The sequence below is a fragment of the Neolamprologus brichardi genome, chromosome 11 (assembly GCF_056152115.1).
Source record: "Neolamprologus brichardi isolate AB-2024 chromosome 11, ASM5615211v1, whole genome shotgun sequence".
In the NCBI taxonomy this organism is placed as follows: domain Eukaryota; kingdom Metazoa; phylum Chordata; class Actinopteri; order Cichliformes; family Cichlidae; genus Neolamprologus; species Neolamprologus brichardi.
The window spans coordinates 14,436,080-14,453,256 of NC_142114.1; the positions used below are offsets into that span (position 1 = coordinate 14,436,080).

A 17,177-nucleotide genomic window follows, 5' to 3' on the forward strand; every position below is an offset into this window, starting at 1 on the left:
CTAAATGGTGTGTGTTATCTGGCTTCATGGATAGGCATAACGTAACATAAATGTATGCTATGCCTTCTGATGATACTGCCTAAGGGAAGCATGTGTAATGCAAACAGAATTGGTCCTAGCATGGAACCCTGTGGAACTCCATAATTGTGTGAAGAGGACTCTCCATTTACATGAATAAATTGAAGTCTATTCGTTATACAGTGGGGCAAAAAAGTATTTAGTCAGCCACCGATTGTGCAAGTTCCCCCACTTAAAATGATGACAGAGGTCAGTAATTTGCACCAGAGGTACACTTCAACTGTGAGAGACAGAATGTGAAAAAAAAATCCATGAATTCACATGGTAGGATTTGTAAAGAATTTATTCGTAAATCAGGGTGGAAAATAAGTATTTGGTCAATAACAAAAATACAACTCAATACTTTGTAACATAACCTTTGTTGGCAATAACAGAGGTCAAACGTTTACTATAGGTCTTTACCAGGTTTGCACACACAGTAGCTGGTATTTTGGCCCATTCCTCCATGCAGATCTTCTCAAGAGCAGTGATGTTTTGGGGCTGTCGCCGAGCAACACGGACTTTCAACTCCCGCCACAGATTTTCTATGGGGTTGAGGTCTGGAGACTGGCTAGGCCACTCCAGGACTTTCAAATGCTTCTTACGGAGCCACTCCTTTGTTGCCCGGGCGGTGTGTTTTGGATCATTGTCATGTTGGAAGACCCAGTCTCGTTTCATCTTCAAAGTTCTCACTGATGGAAGGAGGTTTTGGCTCAAAATCTCACGATACTTGGCCCCATTCATTCTGTCCTTAACACGGATCAGTCGTCCTGTCCCCTTGGCAGAAAAACAGCCCCATAGCATGATGTTTCCACCCCCATGCTTCACAGTAGGTATGGTGTTCTTGGGATGCAACTCAGTATTCTTCTTCCTCCAAACACGACGAGTTGAGTTTATACCAAAAAGTTCTACTTTGGTTTCATCTGACCACATGACATTCTCCCAATCCTCTGCTGTATCATCCATGTGCTCTCTGGCAAACTTCAGACGGGCCTGGACATGCACTGGCTTCAGCAGCGGAACACGTCTGGCACTGCGGGATTTGATTCCCTGCCGTTGTAGTGTGTTACTGATGGTGACCTTTGTTACTTTGGTCCCAGCTCTCTGCAGGTCATTCACCAGGTCCCCCCCGTGTGGTTCTGGGATCTTTGCTCACCGTTCTCATGATCATTTTGACCCCACGGGATGAGATCTTGCGTGGAGCCCCAGATCGAGGGAGATTATCAGTGGTCTTGTATGTCTTCCATTTTCTGATGATTGCTCCCACAGTTGATTTTTTCACACCAAGCTGCTTGCCTATTGTAGATTCACTCTTCCCAGTCTGGTGCAGGTCTACAATTCTTTTCCTGGTGTCCTTCGAAAGCTCTTTGGTCTTGGCCATGGCGGAGTTTGGAGTCTGACTGGTTGAGGCTGTGGACAGGTGTCTTTTATACAGATGATGAGGTCAAACAGGTGCCATTCATACAGGTAACGAGTGGGGGACAGAAAAGCTTCTTACAGAAGACGTTACAGGTCTGTGAGAGCCAGGGATTTTCCTTGTTTGAGGTGACCAAATACTTATTTTCCACCCTGATTTACGAATAAATTCTTTACAAATCCTACCATGTGAATTCATGGATTTTTTTTTCACATTCTGTCTCTCACAGTTGAAGTGTACCTCTGGTGCAAATTACTGACCTCCGTCATCATTTTAAGTGGGGGAACTTGCACAATCGGTGGCTGACTAAATACTTTTTTGCCCCACTGTATATATTATTTAAACCACTTCAGTGCAGTACCTGTAATACCTACAGTGCGTTCTAATCGTTCTAATAGGATATTATGGTCAACAGTATCAAACGCTGCACTGAGGTCAAGCAGGACAAGCACAGAGACGAGTCCACTGTCAGAGGCCATAAGAAGATCATTTGTAACCTTCACTAAAGCTGTTTCTGTGCTGTGATGAGCTCTGAAACCTGACTGAAACTCTTCAGATAAGCCATTCCTCTGCAGATGATCTGTTAGCTGGTTGACAGCTACTCTTTCAAGGATTTTTGATATCAAAGGAAGGTTGGAGATTGGCCTATAATTAGCTAAGACTGCTGGGTCTAGAGATTGCTTTTTGAGTAAAGGTTTAACTACAACCAGCTTGAAGGCCTGTGGATTATTAGAGATAGGTTGATCATATTTGTGATTGAAGCATTAATTAATGGCAGGACGTCCTTGAGCAGTCTTGTAGGAATGAGGTCTGAAAGACATGTTGATGGTTTGGAGGAAGTAATTATTGAAGTTAACTCAGAAAGATCAAGTGGAGAAAAAGAGCCTAAACAAATATCAAGGGTACTGAAAGTAGATTTACACAATGTTACATCTGTGAGATGATTATGAGCAAGTTTTTCTCTAATGGTTAGAATTTTATTTGTGAAGAAATGATTTCTCCAGCTTACGAGTTATCTGCTTTAAAGTGAGTGTTTGAGAGTTACACTAGGAAATCAGGTACTTCTCTTTTTCAGAGGAGTTACAGTATCTAAAGTGGTATGCAGTGAAGAAGTAAAAATATTAACAAGATAATCAACCTCTGTGGGAGTAGCATTCAGATAGCTGCTCTGAATTGTGTTGGCGCAAGGCATTGAAGAAGATAACAGTGGATGAATTATATCCTTAAACTCAATTACAGCTCTTTCAGAAAGACAGCTGCTGTGATGAAATCTTTTCCGTACCTCTGTGTAATCCATTATTGTAAATGTAAATGTTATTAGGAAATGATCAGACAAAAGACGGTTTTCAGGAAATACTGTTAAATGTTCAGTTTATGTCAGAACTGGACTGAATAATCAACAAAAAATACAGTCAGATTTTGATCTATCATGCAATGTCATCTGGAAAGAGTCTCCTGATTGTTGACAGCATCATGTAAAACACACTGCTATTGCACTAAACGCACACCTGGATACACAGTGGAACACTTGCAGTTATGATTGGCATCGGGCCTCAAAATTATTGAAGCAGTGTGGGATCATACTGACAAAGAACAGAACAAAAGACAGCAAACATCCAAGGAAAAGCTTTAAAAGTCCTTCAAGAAGCCTGGAGAACTATTTCTGAGAGCTACTTAAAGAAATGATGAAACAAGCTTGTCTAAGAGAGTTCAGGCTGTGTTGAAGAATAAAAGTGGCCATCGCAAATTTTGACTTTCAAGCTAGTTGGAAGCAAGTATTCTAGTTTTGCAGTCTATGTTTTATTAAAATGCACATCAGAAAGCCTAGAATTGGTTAATATGTAAATACTTTCAGTCTGTCTGTATGTTTGGCTTTCACACATTTCTAAACAATGTTACAGCTGTAAAAAAAAAAACTGGTCTGAACATATCTGTAAGAATATATATTCTGTTGATAGATTTTAAGGCAATACCACCCAAACATAAAAGAAATGAAAAAAATAATAAAAGAATTTTATTCAAAAGCCTCAAAATAGCTGCACTGCTTTTGTGTTGGGCTACAGTAGGGAGTCTGTAGCATCGACAAATTGCAGTGCTCTCCTGTTGAAGCCATAAATCTATGATTAGTCACAAGGCCCAACCAAACGATCACTCAGCAAGCAATCAAAATTTAATTCCCTGTCCATCACAATGCAAGGCCAAAAAGCTCCCACTGCTGATGTGTCCACCCCTCCCTGCCCTCATCCCCTCTGTCTCTCTCTATTTCTCCTCCCTATTCAACAGGGCTACCTTGTTTTCACGGAGTTATTCAAGCGCTCTACCATTGATCAATCCTATTCTGTGCCCACATTTAAAATCTGTCCACCTCTCAACATCGCCACCCTCCTCACTCAATCTCTCTGTGTTCATGCCATCCTGAATACAATGTGAACTTAGCCTCTGGCTTGTGCGGCATGAGTTAAACTGATTCACTCGGGTAGAGCATAGCTTACAGACACAAAAAGCAGAGGACATCTTAAGACATTTTCGCCACTTGAACAAACATAACCCATAGGTGCTTTCTAGGATTTCTGTGAATTCAATTTGTGCTCTTTGGGAGACACAAACACAAAAGCGTGAACGCCTGCATGTAAATTCCCGGAATACCCAGGTGTTCTACAAACTGTGGTCTCCACTGTGGCTTTGAATGTATTTTTTATGATCCTACCTCTCACTTACTCGCTGTGCTCTTCAAGGACTTGCATTTGTTTCTGTGAAAAAGACAAAGATTCCCTTCCTGTTCTTTCACTGCACATCAAAGCGAAAATCATATACCAATTACAGGGAGACAAAGGATGGTGAGAACAATGGTGGGTGAGCTGAACTTTACCCGTCGTCTCTGCTGTTTCTAAATGCGTATATTGTCAATGCTTTGTGTGCCGTCTCTTTTTTGGCAACTCTTGTTTTCCTCTTTGATTCTCTCCAGAGCTGCTCTGAGGGGTGAAAATGATATCAGAAGAGCTTTAGAAGGATAGACTGGTGAGATGTGATGATCTCTTATTCTTTCACTGTTTTCCCTCTGATTGCTCCACCCACCATTTCTGTCAGTTTTTTTAATTTATATTTTGTCTTCCTCCAAATTTTTTCCTCCTTATTGGTTCTTCTTTATGCACTAAAAACACTTGTCAGTCATACGTCTTTCAAACCTTGGGCTTATTAAGCTTTTCTCCTCTCTTGCTAAATGTCACTTCCAATATTATTATTTTTTTCTCCTCCCAGATAGCAGAAAGAAAAAAAAGTAGAAATATATGGATGATACACTCTTGACATTTAAATTACAGACACAACTGAAGACTCTGCATGGATAAATGGATATACAGCACTGTTAAGTTATTAGACCTGCAAACATAAAGCAGACGCACACACACCCACGTTTTCTTTATATTCGTGTGCTGTCAATCACACTCCAGACAAGGCAGCTGACTGACTGCTTCAAAGGGGATTGAGGAGGATCTGTTAAAGGGATCAAACAAGGGCTGTAATCTGTCAGAGTGCGATGATACAGATTAGAGTGAAAGACAAGTTAAGGAGATGAAGGTAATCAGTTTGGGAAGTGACAGATTTAAAGAAGAGGATTAATATGATCGAAGATTACGCACTACTCTTAATGCTCGACTAAGTCTCGCCAAGTCAGAAACTTGCAAAGATGAGTGGCGAGTACGCGCGAGGAAAGAGTCGCTGAGGAATGATTGCTTTCTTTCAGACATTGCGCTTCCAGATTCTTTTGAAGTTTTCATGTAGGTGAGCTGTATGTGTGTTGGCTCATTTGTGCTATCAGAGGATAACACGAGTGTGTCCAATAAGTGAGTGATCTTTTCTTTGGCACATTACAGTGCGAGTGCATGGATAGCTAGAGATACTACAGATCAGAGGCTGAAATTGGAGACTGTCTGGGGACTTACACGCCAGCTGAGTAAATTGCTCTGTCATGCACAACAGTCCAACTTTTTGAAAGCTGGTTTTGCTGTGCTATATGATTTTGTAGCAGTTAAGACCTGGAGCTGGCCAGGATTGAAATCCCGCCAGGACTCTCTTCTCTGCTTTCAACATCCTGCTCGCCACATTCATTTCTTTCTCTGGGTGTCCCGTGCTATCATTCCTAACTTGTATCCAGCCTTCAGTACGGCTGCATTAGTATGTATGGCTGTGTAGCTCAGGGTTTAGAGGTTTATGTCCCCTAATAGACAGAGATTTGTCCTGTCACACCCACAAAGAGCTTACAGCGAGAGACAGAGGCAGAATGGCTCCTTCCACTCTGTGTGTTGAGGGTAAAGAAGGAACATTTATGTTCCCGTCTTATCTCCAGAGAGAAGGTTTCCATTTCTGCACAAATCATAAAGCCCTAATTTGTGCTTTTCTCTTCTTTTCTCCTGCACTTTCCATCTTCTTCTTTTCCCCCCTCTTGTTCTCGCTCTCTACCCCTTTCTCTGCCTCTTTTACTCACTATGATTGGATTAAGACCAAAGAAACAGAGTGTGGAGATGAGGAGGGGATGAGAGCTTATTAAGCATGTGAGAGGTGAGATGACATTAAGCTGTACAGAAAGAGATTGAAGAAGAGGTGTGTGACCACATGCACAAGTGTGTGTGTGTGTGTGCGTGTGCATGTACCGCACACTTCTGTATTTATCCTCATAGAAGGTAGGGTGAGAAGAGGGAGGAAGTGAGGCGTTTAGCTGTGGAGCACTTTAATCAAGGGGCGAGCAATCCTGCATGACCCACTCTGTCATCCATTATTGATGCCTGCCTCAGCCAGGCTGATGAATCATTAAGCCACTCATCAGGCCTGGGAATTCTGCCTTCTCCTCGGCCGATGACACTCATTTACATAAATCACACGCTGCTATTTTTCACACTCTTGCGCATAAACACAAACACACACCCACATACAGCCAAATACACAAAGTTCATACATGTTGGCTTTCTCTGATGGGCACGGCTCATAAAATTTTTAATGCTTTCTGCAAAAAAAACCTCTCCAAAAATCTCATTTGTGTCATACCTTGAAGAGCCAAGTTCATTTGAGCTGTGAATACAGATTCATAAAGGTTATACTGTACATGACAATAGCACTTAACAGCTGCAATCCTACAATACCCAGTGATTAAAGACAATATGCTCAAAATCCCATGGACTGCACAGAACATGTGTTGCCTTTCCTAAAAGACAACCATGTTTTGCACTCAAGCTAAACAATCGTATAACAATGCACAGGTAAGTGGAGAGGAGAGAGTGAAAGACAAGGAGACAAAAACAAGCAGAGAGAAATAGATCTTACAGAGTTTGAGTTTGCCTCTGGGTTATATGGCAGAAGAATCTTAGGGAAACTGATGAGCACCCACGCCATGCAGGCACACACGCACTCACACACGCAATTCAACAACATATTTCTTCTCATCGTTGTAGGGTTTCCCTTCATCTCCTCTCCTCCCCTCTCCATTCACCTCCCCTCCTGCTGTTTCCATGTCTTCCCATTCACTGTTGAAACTAATCCAGTACTACAGGGTAAGAATATACCTCACAGCAAGGGTAAGAAAGCCCCCCCACCCCAGGGGCAGCTTGTCCAAAAATGCTGAAACACAAACATGCCAAACATACATGCACAATCAGACAGAGGAAACAGGCACACTGCCCATGAAGCCGTTAGCCAAGGCCTAGTAGCTGGAGGTAGCTGGAGGCTGCTCGTAGACCACTGTGATCCTGCCATCCCTGCAGCACGCAGCCAGGGCATTTCTGCACAATGCTAAGCTGAGCGCCTGGCATCTCCAATCTGCTAAACGCAGGAATGCTGCTGCCCATGATAATTACGGCGGGTTGTTTGCTCCATCACTGCTGATATGAAGACTGGTTGAAGCAAACGGCATGAATTATTAGTGTCTGCATCATGGCTCACGCTGCTGGTGGAGGTAACTCTGATATAATTCGATGCACTGTTACTGATGCATGACCGACTGCACTATCAGAATGTCCTAGTAGGTCCTATCTGCTGTAATACATAAACATGAGAGCACACAAGAATGAACACACATGGACTTTCATATGATGTTATGATAATACTACATGCATTTTTGCCCTGCTTCTACTATGATTTTATCAGGTTCACAGAGACTTTAAAAGAAAGGTAATAGCTCAATAATACCCTTTTCAACGTTCTGAATCCTTGAACCCAAAAATGACTTTTTTCAGTAAATAAAGGTTTCTAACCACGTTGTACTAGATCTATTGCACATGTGCCATCATAGCAACTTGATAGCAGAGCACTACATCCCTATTTTCCAGACAATGGAGAAACCTTTAAATTTCATATGTTTTACAGTAATCTAAGTCGCTCCGTTAATTTAATATGTGGTATGACTTTGAGCCATCTATGTGACTATACTGGCGTACCAGCAGTACACCAGTATAAGTCACATAGATCGCAGTGCACCATAACAGCCTATTCTGTTCAAGGCACAGCAAAGCACAACATGAAAGCCTTGATCTTATGTCAACGAATCCAGGGAAGTAAAACTTGTTCATATGCATTCAAATTTCTCTGCCACTTTGATCTCTAAATGCAAAGTGCCTGCTCGATTTCTTTCAGTCGTAGTTATTTTTATAAATCACCCTTATGCACATGAAAAGTGGAGAAAAAAATATGATGTGAAGATCAAGCTGTGAAAGAAATCCAAGTTGCTTTATTCAGAAGGAGCCTCTTGGTCCCTGTTAAGCTGGGAGAATTTCCAGGGCTTCTGCTCAACTGGGAGGTGCTGGTTCACAGCCTCTCTTTCAGTGAGTCATCCCTTCTTCAGAGGAGAGATAATTAATTTGTCTGAGCTGCTCTTAACCCTGGCCTCCGTGTCAGCAGCCAAAACGCACGCAGGTAATCAAGAGCGCAGGTGCAAATTTCTGTAAGGCAATGCACATGCAAATATGCAGGCTGTATTTAGCGAGTTTAGCAGCTACATCACCTATATGAAAGAATGAATGCAGGTAGAGTGGCAGAATAAAAGGCAGAGGAGTAAAAGAGGTTATTGAAGAACAGAGAAACCGACCATCAAATAAAGCGCACCCTCTCTGCACTTTCGTTCCTTGAAGGATTTTTCAGCAATATTGCTACTGCAATATTACTCCCATCACCCACACGCTCACGTACAGGCATACTGTACACAGATATGCACACAAACACACACACAGCATACCTATTGCTCCTCTCTCTCTCTCTCTCACACACACACACATACACACACAATTCAAACGCCTAAACAGATGAACCTTTGACCTGCTAAAAAATGAATGGGCTTCAGAGATGAGATGAGAAGCAATAGGAGATGGATATAAGAGGTGTGTCAGGGAGAAGGGGCTGAGAGCAAAGGTAGTGGCTAGAGAAATGGTTAGAGGGGAAGACAAAAGCTAGCTCCAAATTATAGTTTAAAAGAAAAAAGGGAGGGTGGGCGGGCGGGGAGCAAAGTTTATACTGCAGAGAAAATCATGTCAAGGTAATTAAAGAGGATAAGACCGAACCCAGAATGAGACGTGACATCCTAATGACTGTGAAGCAAAAATGCTTTCATCTTCTCTTCTCTCACCTGTCTTATTTTAGTTTATTTTTTGCTATTTCACATATATGTGTTTTTTCTAGCACAAGCTCAACGATACACGTTTGATTGCTATGATTTGGGTATTTGTGTGTATGATTTTGTTATGAGCGTGTCTTTCAGTTTCCGCCAGAGCTGGTGTTCCAGATGGTTCATCAAACATCCCGTAATTATCAAACACTCACTAATTGTACGTGAGTGTGTGTTTATGTGCTGGTGTATCTCCAGGTGATTATCTGAAGCTGTGATCACTAATGACCACACAGACAAACATCTGTCCCCAGGTAATATACAGAATGAGAGCTTGGCCATCTGCTGTGCCTGTGAGCAGGCACGTATGAGTCTACAGAATTTGTGTCTTTCCCACAACATTCGTATAATGCCAAGATCTGTGCTTTAAAGATGCTTGCTCATCCTGTGGCTATAAAATCAGCACGAGAGGCCCTCGCTATTCTTATACCACAACTATTACCAAACGCTCAGCCACTCTTTGCCCTTTAGATATGCTCGCACACTCCCACACAAAGCCCTTGCAGGTTAAATCAGCCCTGCAGGCATCTTTGCCCTCGAAGCCATAGACATCGGACCCAAACTGGAGTTAATAAATTCTTCCAAATCATAAGGAGGTCAGGTAGAACTTTTAGTCCAAATGGAAGGTTGTAAATGTGTAAAAATACAAGCTCTCGGGGGTGAATCATCAAACGTTTTGTGATTGAAAAATACTTTTTTTTGTGTAAGTTCAAATGGTCGTTGAATTCATTCAAGTCAAGGCTGTCTGTGCGTGTGTGTACATCTGTGTGCGTGCCGGCGTTGTCAGGAGGTAGCAAGTCAAAGATGCACAAATAAAGACTTGTCAGTAAAATAAATAAAGATCATCTCCATCTCCAATGAACAAGCGCCACAAAGCTAGCGCGCACACAGGAGTAGAAGCACAAAGGCACCTACAGATAAGTAAAGGCTGAGGATGCTCAAACATCTTGCATCTCCTTCATTTCTCCATTCCTGAGGGCACGCTGCGCTGTTGTTAAGAGACTGGCAGGTTATGTCACCTCAGACGCTGGGTTCATTTACAAGCTACACAATGCATTCCAAACAAACAGGGAAGAAACTTGCAGGGTAGAAGAAAAAAAGCTAAGGTGGATTAATAAAAAAAAATAAAATGAAGAAAGCTGAGAATCAAACTGGAAGAGCCAGAAAATAGAGAAGCAGCAGAGTATAGGCAGCACTTTTCCTCTGGGGAATCATCCTGGTTATCAAGTAGAGGTTATTATGCTATGAAGCACTAATGAATTCATTAGCTAAATGAAATGTCAATAAAGGCTTGAGAGAGTGTTAAAATCGATGCCAACTGTCTCTTTCTCCTGCTCGCCCTCCTCCTTCTTTTCATCCTATCTCACCCATCTGTCCCAATTATCCACCTTTCTACCCAACACACACACACACACACACACACACACACACACCCTCTCCAGAGTGTTGAGCGTAAACTGTGATGGAGGACATTAGCGGTGATCAGTGGGAGCACTTTGCAGTGGTCAGCAGGAATGGTCCAGTCATACAGAACTTTCGCATTCAGCAGCACTCACCTGCTCACTCTCAAATGGCTCTAATGCCACTTAATGGCTGACTTGGTGCGTGTGCACGTGTATGTGTGCAATAACATTAGACTTTGTGTGAGCGACTGCAGCAAAGAGAGCCTTGACTCCGCAGCTGTGACAATACAGCAAGTCAACAGCTGCTCTTGAGCTTTTCTCACAGACATTTCTTCATCTCAAGCTAACGTTTAACTCTTCTTCTTTCTGACGTTTGCTGAACCGCAACTACCACCTTGATCCTCTCTTCTGAGTCCTTTTAACACTGAGTCTGGATCACTTACTATTATGACCATCATTTAAGGCCCCTGGGTTAGATTCTTGTGGAATGCATTAGCGTCCACGAGAAAACTAGCAAGCTAAATACCCAACCGACTGGCTCATCTCACCTCTGTCCCCTTATTATGGCTTAATATTTAAAGCTAACCACTTGGCTCGCTCTGAACAGAGCACTGTTTTTGTGCAGCTAAACAGTTGTTTCAAGGTAATTGTTCGGGGCATATGTTTAAATGCCACCTCATTTACATAAACACTGTTCAGCTCCCTGTGGAATCAATGAAAACAGGAGGGAGCAAATGTGAAGTCACAAACACACACACACACTGCCGCATTGGCACTCACTTTGACACCGTGCTGGATAGCCAGTGATCTGTTTCCTGCAACGGCAGTGAAATATACATCAAAGTGGTCTTCAGGGGATGAACAGTAAGTATGCACATACACACACATACACACAGTCCACCCCCACTTCTAGTAGAATATTATAGCCATGAATGTGTGTGTATGTGTGTGTGTGTGTGTGTGTAAAGGAAAACGAGAGAAAGACAGTTTGGATCCATTGGAACTGAGAGAAGCATCATGCATGACTTTGTCCTCTTTGCACACACCTTTTCGCTCCTGCTGTCCTCCCTCAATGTTGATGCCGAAACCAAAAAACCCAAAAAAACCTTTGAGGTGTTAACAAGAGATTTAGGAGTGACTCATCAGTGATGATTAAGCACTAATATACATGCAGAATCCGAAAGTTAGAAACATCCAAGGGGCCTATCGCAGTGACTAATTGGCAGCAATAAAGTAGTAATAAATAAAATCCCAATCTAGATCTCCCATGCTACACTGCGTGGATGCTAACTAAGCAACAAAACAAAAGGATTTTAACAAACACAAGATTATTTTTTTTGTGGTAAAAAAGGGGGCAGTGTGTCCATTGATTGGCACCCAGTGTTTGCTTAATGCCGCCTTATCAAAGTGAAGACACAAGAAGTTACTCCTGACAAATCCCAGCTGTAAAATCCTTTGTAGTCAACTGATCTGAGCTAAATCAAAGAGCGTCTGCTGTTCTGCCTGGCGTGGCGTTCCCTACAACAGGACGAACGGGGGCAAAAGATGCTGCTCAGCATGTTTAACCACCTTGAAGAGGTGTGTTCAATTCACTGGTTCCTGACTGAAGGGCTAACTTTCACCTAACGCAGGCAGTCACATTTGAACTCCTTGACCACGAGCGCAGATTCTGTATCATGCTGACAGGCTCGAGCCTTGTCTAAACTAATATGGATAAATCTGAAGGCGAGTTTTTTTTTTTTGACCTTCTAAACATGCTTGGCCAGCGTTTTGCTGAACTTTCCACATGTAGATTTATGTTCATTAGTTTGGACATGGCCTTGGAGGTAAATGATGTCCTTCGTACCATGAATAACACCTGAAAAACAGAGCTTGTAGTCTGCAAAATGTATTCAGTAAAATTTAAACTTCTATTTTTACTTGTCTCTGTCTGTTCACATGGAGGTCAGCTACAGTTAAGCCTGTAAGCTGCTATGGATTCAATGTTTTTTCTTTCTTTCTTCTTCTTTTTTTTTGTCAGGAACGCTTGAATCTACAGTATACTAAGGGTGAAAGGGAATCTTCAGAGCAGCTGCTGCTCATGTTTTTTGCTTGAATGGTTTTCTTTGATGGGATTTCTTCTTTTTGATGATATTTGAAGGGTTACAGATTTGAAATATGGCCTGTAGAGATTCCTAATTTTCAGTGTCAGATCTGATTTGATGGTTCACTGTAACAGTTCAACTATTTATAATCATGGGGCTTTTATGCTGAAGCCATGATGCCATATCACATCAGGTAAATCCCAGGTGTGAATAATAAAATGACGATGGCAGTTTTGCTGTTTTAATATTGTTTCTGCTTTTATCATATGGTATAAATCAAGTAGCATTTTGCCAGGATCGCACCTGTGTGTTTCTATTTTAATGTGAATTTTCAAAAGGGTGAAAAATCCCAATATCATAATGGCTTAGGTTTGTTGTATATACACATATAAACCTACAGCTTATTAGCATTTTATTGAAAAGAGAATCAAATGGGTTGTTGTTTATTACTTATTGATTTTGTGATGTGATATCTGTTTCTTAAATGTGGAATTGTATCCAATCTCAGCTTGAGTGCCGCTCTCTCAAAGCACTTTTTAATGAATTTTACTTCCACTTTTTTTATCTTATTAACCACCTCGTGACGAATCTGTTTCCAATATTGTTCTGCAGTCGCTCAGGGAGAGAGGCGCACCTCTTTGTCTTTATTGCTGAGTGACTGGGCACCCAGACAGAGCCTCTGTGCCTGGGTGCAGGTAAAAGACATTATGTTGCTTTTAACTTTCACTCTGAGTCTTACTTTATAATAGAGCAGAAATCTCAGCACATCCTTGCCACCATCTGATATCTCTCAGCTTTAAACCTTTATCATAATAACCCCAATGAAGCCTGGGAGCTGATATGCATCAGTCACGCAGTAAAGTTGTTCTATATACAACGTAACCACTGCAGGAGCTTTGACCTCTTTAGAGTTTTTCCTCGCCTCCATACAACTTGGAAAAAGGTAAAACTGCACCAGAACTGTTCCAGAAACCTCTAAATTACTCTGATATTACACAACATATATCTGGATACAATATATCCTTTATACTTAGGCCAATTGCACCCAATGTATAATCTGGTATTAAACAGCTTCAAACATACTTTCTCAATGGTAAGGATGAGGATACTAACGGATTTTGGTGTGCAACTGTAAGCTCATCCTATGTGTGTTATGAAAGTTTGACAAATCTTTAAAAGACATGCTACACTCTAACGGATTACTTATCCCAAACAAGTGACAAGTAGTTCAACGATTCTTCATAACATGCCGAATTTGGAAAAGAATGGCTGCTCGGGAGCCTATGCATTCATTAGTCTAATAATATAGACATGCCTAAAATAGTCATTAAGCTTCAAATGAATTCAAGTAAGAGTTCCTTTGAGAATTTAGAGTGATTTCAGGGAGGAGGTTAAACTTGTTGCAGGAGCAATAAAGACTGAGTGTTTAATGATCTTACAAGAAGATAAGAGGGTTCTGAGAAATGATCAAATATAACAGAAGAAGCCCTAATTTGTAGAAATGGAAACATGTGCTGCGCATGCTGAATCTAAACTGTGTGGCAGACGCACAGAAATCATTTCCGTGTGTTTAAAAGTTTGCAAGAATACTCCTTGCACCATCTCTGCCAGTCTGACTGTGTCTGCTCAACACTGTTCGCTCATTCCCATCACACAGTGAACTCGGGCCGAACATGACAGACTGGTAATGACTTCAGTATGAACACACACATACACACACACACTCACGCACTTATACACACATACCAGCTGCTCCTTTCCTCCTTTCTCATCAAACTTGTCATCAGCTCCGCCAGTTTGTCTCGTCTCACATTAAGAGCTCATGAATAATGTGTGATTACCAGAGACCCTTGGAGCAGCTCCTGGATGTACAACACACAAAACGCAAAACGTAGGCTACACACGCCGAGAGATATGGAGATGCAGAGACCACCCTAATTCACACGGTCTAAAATATCACATACATATTTACATTTGCTGCCATTTCTTTTGCTTCTCTCTATGCCTTGTTTTCATTGCTCTCTTACTCTTTAAAAAAAAACCCTTTCTACTACACATATTCCTTTATCTATACAGGTGTGCACACAAACATGCACAGACCCTCAAATACACTGAAAGACAGTTTACAACTGAATGCCAGTTTCTTGGCTCAAAGGAATCATGAGCAGCGTGGAAAGGTCAGGAAACTATACTCTACAAGCCTAGACGGGTTTTTCTCTCTCTCTTTCTTTCTTACCCACACACACACACGGAGAGAGAGAGAAAAAACAAACACGTACAAATACTCCCAAGGTAATTAGGCCTATTTTTGTCAGGGCAACTCATTTCCTCCTCAAAGAACTAATGTAATTTGATTCGTTTAATTCCCATAGCCATGAGAGGGAGAAGGGGGCAAGGAGGGACAATGGCTTCATGGTTGGATACACCAATTTTTTTCCCTAAGCTTAAAATATTCACATCTCCTGCCCCCCCCCCCCCCCCCCCCCCCAATCAAAAAACCTCCTTAAGGCTCAGGAAATTATCATCCTGTGCAAAAATATTCACCTATTCAGTACCGTATGACAGCACGACTGGGTCTGCTGGGCACTTGAGTGTTTCTGTATCTCCCACAGTTTACACATACAAACACACACACACACATTTACCTCCCTATACTTGGAGTTCCGATGACATCACTTAACTTTACATACATTATAAATCCCATATCTTCTAAAATAGAGAAAAAAACCCACTTCACTTGAACTCTTTCAAACTTGATTGCTCAAACCCACACACATCTAGAGAAATCTGTCAGAGCCTGTATGGTGTCCTACCGGTGAGTCACTGTTTGCGGATGGACACAGAGGTCCTCTGAAGACTCCCTTGACGCGCCTGAAGTGTCCATTACTCAGGTGTGTGGAGCTGATAACCAGGTAGTAGCACGCGCTGCACGCCATCCCGGGGGCCTCGCGAGGTTTGGGGCCCATAAATGTTTGTTTTCCCACGTTGGTCCTGGGTGTCGGCGGTGTCCGATAGGCGCCAAGTCAAGTCCTGCTGGGAGGCTGTGCAGGTAGGAACGTTGTCGGAGCGGTGCGAGAAGAGGAGGGGGGTCTCACTCCTGCTGTCCTCTGTTGGAAAGTCTCTGTCTGCGCGAGAAAAAGACAAGAGAGGAGAATTGCTGTTTATTAAGACTGTACTTGCTTCTTAGATGCGCGCGTGCGTGTAAATGCGTGAACGCAGAAGAGGCAAAAAGACTAAAAAGAATGAGAGACAGTTTCAAAGATGAGGATGCTAGAGCCTACTGACCGAGCTCTGATGCTGGAGTCTGCGTTTGGCATGCTGTCGTCGGCCAGGCTTAAATAAATGAATGAGCGCCTGTGGAGTGCCAGAGGAAGAGAGTGATCCATCCAGTCTCTGTTTCACACACACACACCCTCTCTCGCTCACCCCTCCTCTCGCTCTCTCTTCCCCGTCTTTTCCCCCCCCTGTCCACTGGTCGAGTCTGTAAAGTGCAGGCAGCCTCAGCCAAACAGCAACAGCGGCACCCTAATTTGAGTTCTCAGTAAAGAAGAGAGCAGCAAACACTCTCGCAGGTGCGCCTTCTCTTCACGCACCTCCAACAGGAAAGAAAGGGAAAACATCTGACCTCTCTGTCCCCCCCCCCCCCCCCACACACACACACCTCCCCCCTCCCTTCTGCTCTATATTTATTGGCAGAGTGGTTTACAGTCACCTGTCTTGTGAATGAAATTCCGCGGTGCTTGGAAGGAGGGACGGTAAATCCATCCAGAGCAGAGCTAGTTGTTATTATCGTTCTCCAGCGCAGGCAGGTGGAAGTGGCTCAGATTCTTTCTCAGAAACACACACACACACACTCTCTCTCTTCTTCTCTCCCCCCTCCTCACCCCCGCGATCTGTATGTGCGTGCGTGTGTGCATGCTTTCTCTCCTAGGGGGCTGCACCGGACCGGATTTCTGTCTGCTGTAGACTATAATATGCAGTCCGTGTCCGCGTGGGTCTGGGATTGACGGGGATCACTTCAGTGCATGCTGTGCTTGAGTAACTCCGAACTGAAGCCCCCCCGCACTTTCTCTTTTTTCCAGCTTTTCTTCCCTTTTCTTTAATTCTTGTTGTGCGCATCAACGAGGAAAGGGGAGAATCTATTTTGAACTGTATATCCTTGCACGTGATTTAAACCCACCGATGGCAGCCCGTGTTTACGTCCATCAATCCCTCTCATGTCCCCCCCCCCCCCCCCCCCCCCCCCCCACACACACACACACACACTGAAGGCACGAAAGTTAAAGCGTCATGGTTTTATAACATCCTGGCATCGTCTGGTGGGGGAGAGGAAATCTCTCTCACTTGCAAACTCGGGGCTGATGATTTGATTACAGATAAAAGCGTATTTCCCCGGCTCGGCCTGTCAAACTGCGCCGGTTGCCGTCAAAGAGCAGCTCTGGAACAAGCAGCAGCTGAGGCTCACGGTGTGTCTCAGCGGCGTATGGCGCTGTTCCTTAACGCGGTGCTGAAATTAAACCGCGAACACCGACAGCAGTGCGCGGCGCGTCATGCATATTCAGCCTGGGATT

At 43.0% G+C, this 17,177-nt stretch overlaps 1 protein-coding gene across 1 annotated transcript in view; it reads right to left on the reverse strand.

Moving 5' to 3' along the window:
* The window catches only part of znf804b (zinc finger protein 804B), a 34,594-nt gene extending 18,616 nt beyond the window's left edge, over nucleotides 1-15,978 (reverse strand). Inside the window, exons 1-2 of the mRNA XM_035912311.2 lie at nucleotides 15,892-15,978; nucleotides 15,420-15,731 (exon numbers count right to left, since the gene is read on the reverse strand). Coding sequence (XP_035768204.2) covers nucleotides 15,420-15,572 — 153 coding nt within the window. The 5' untranslated portion in view covers nucleotides 15,573-15,731; nucleotides 15,892-15,978. The remainder of the gene's footprint in view (nucleotides 1-15,419; nucleotides 15,732-15,891) is intronic.
* Nucleotides 15,979-17,177: the final 1,199 nt, after the last annotated feature.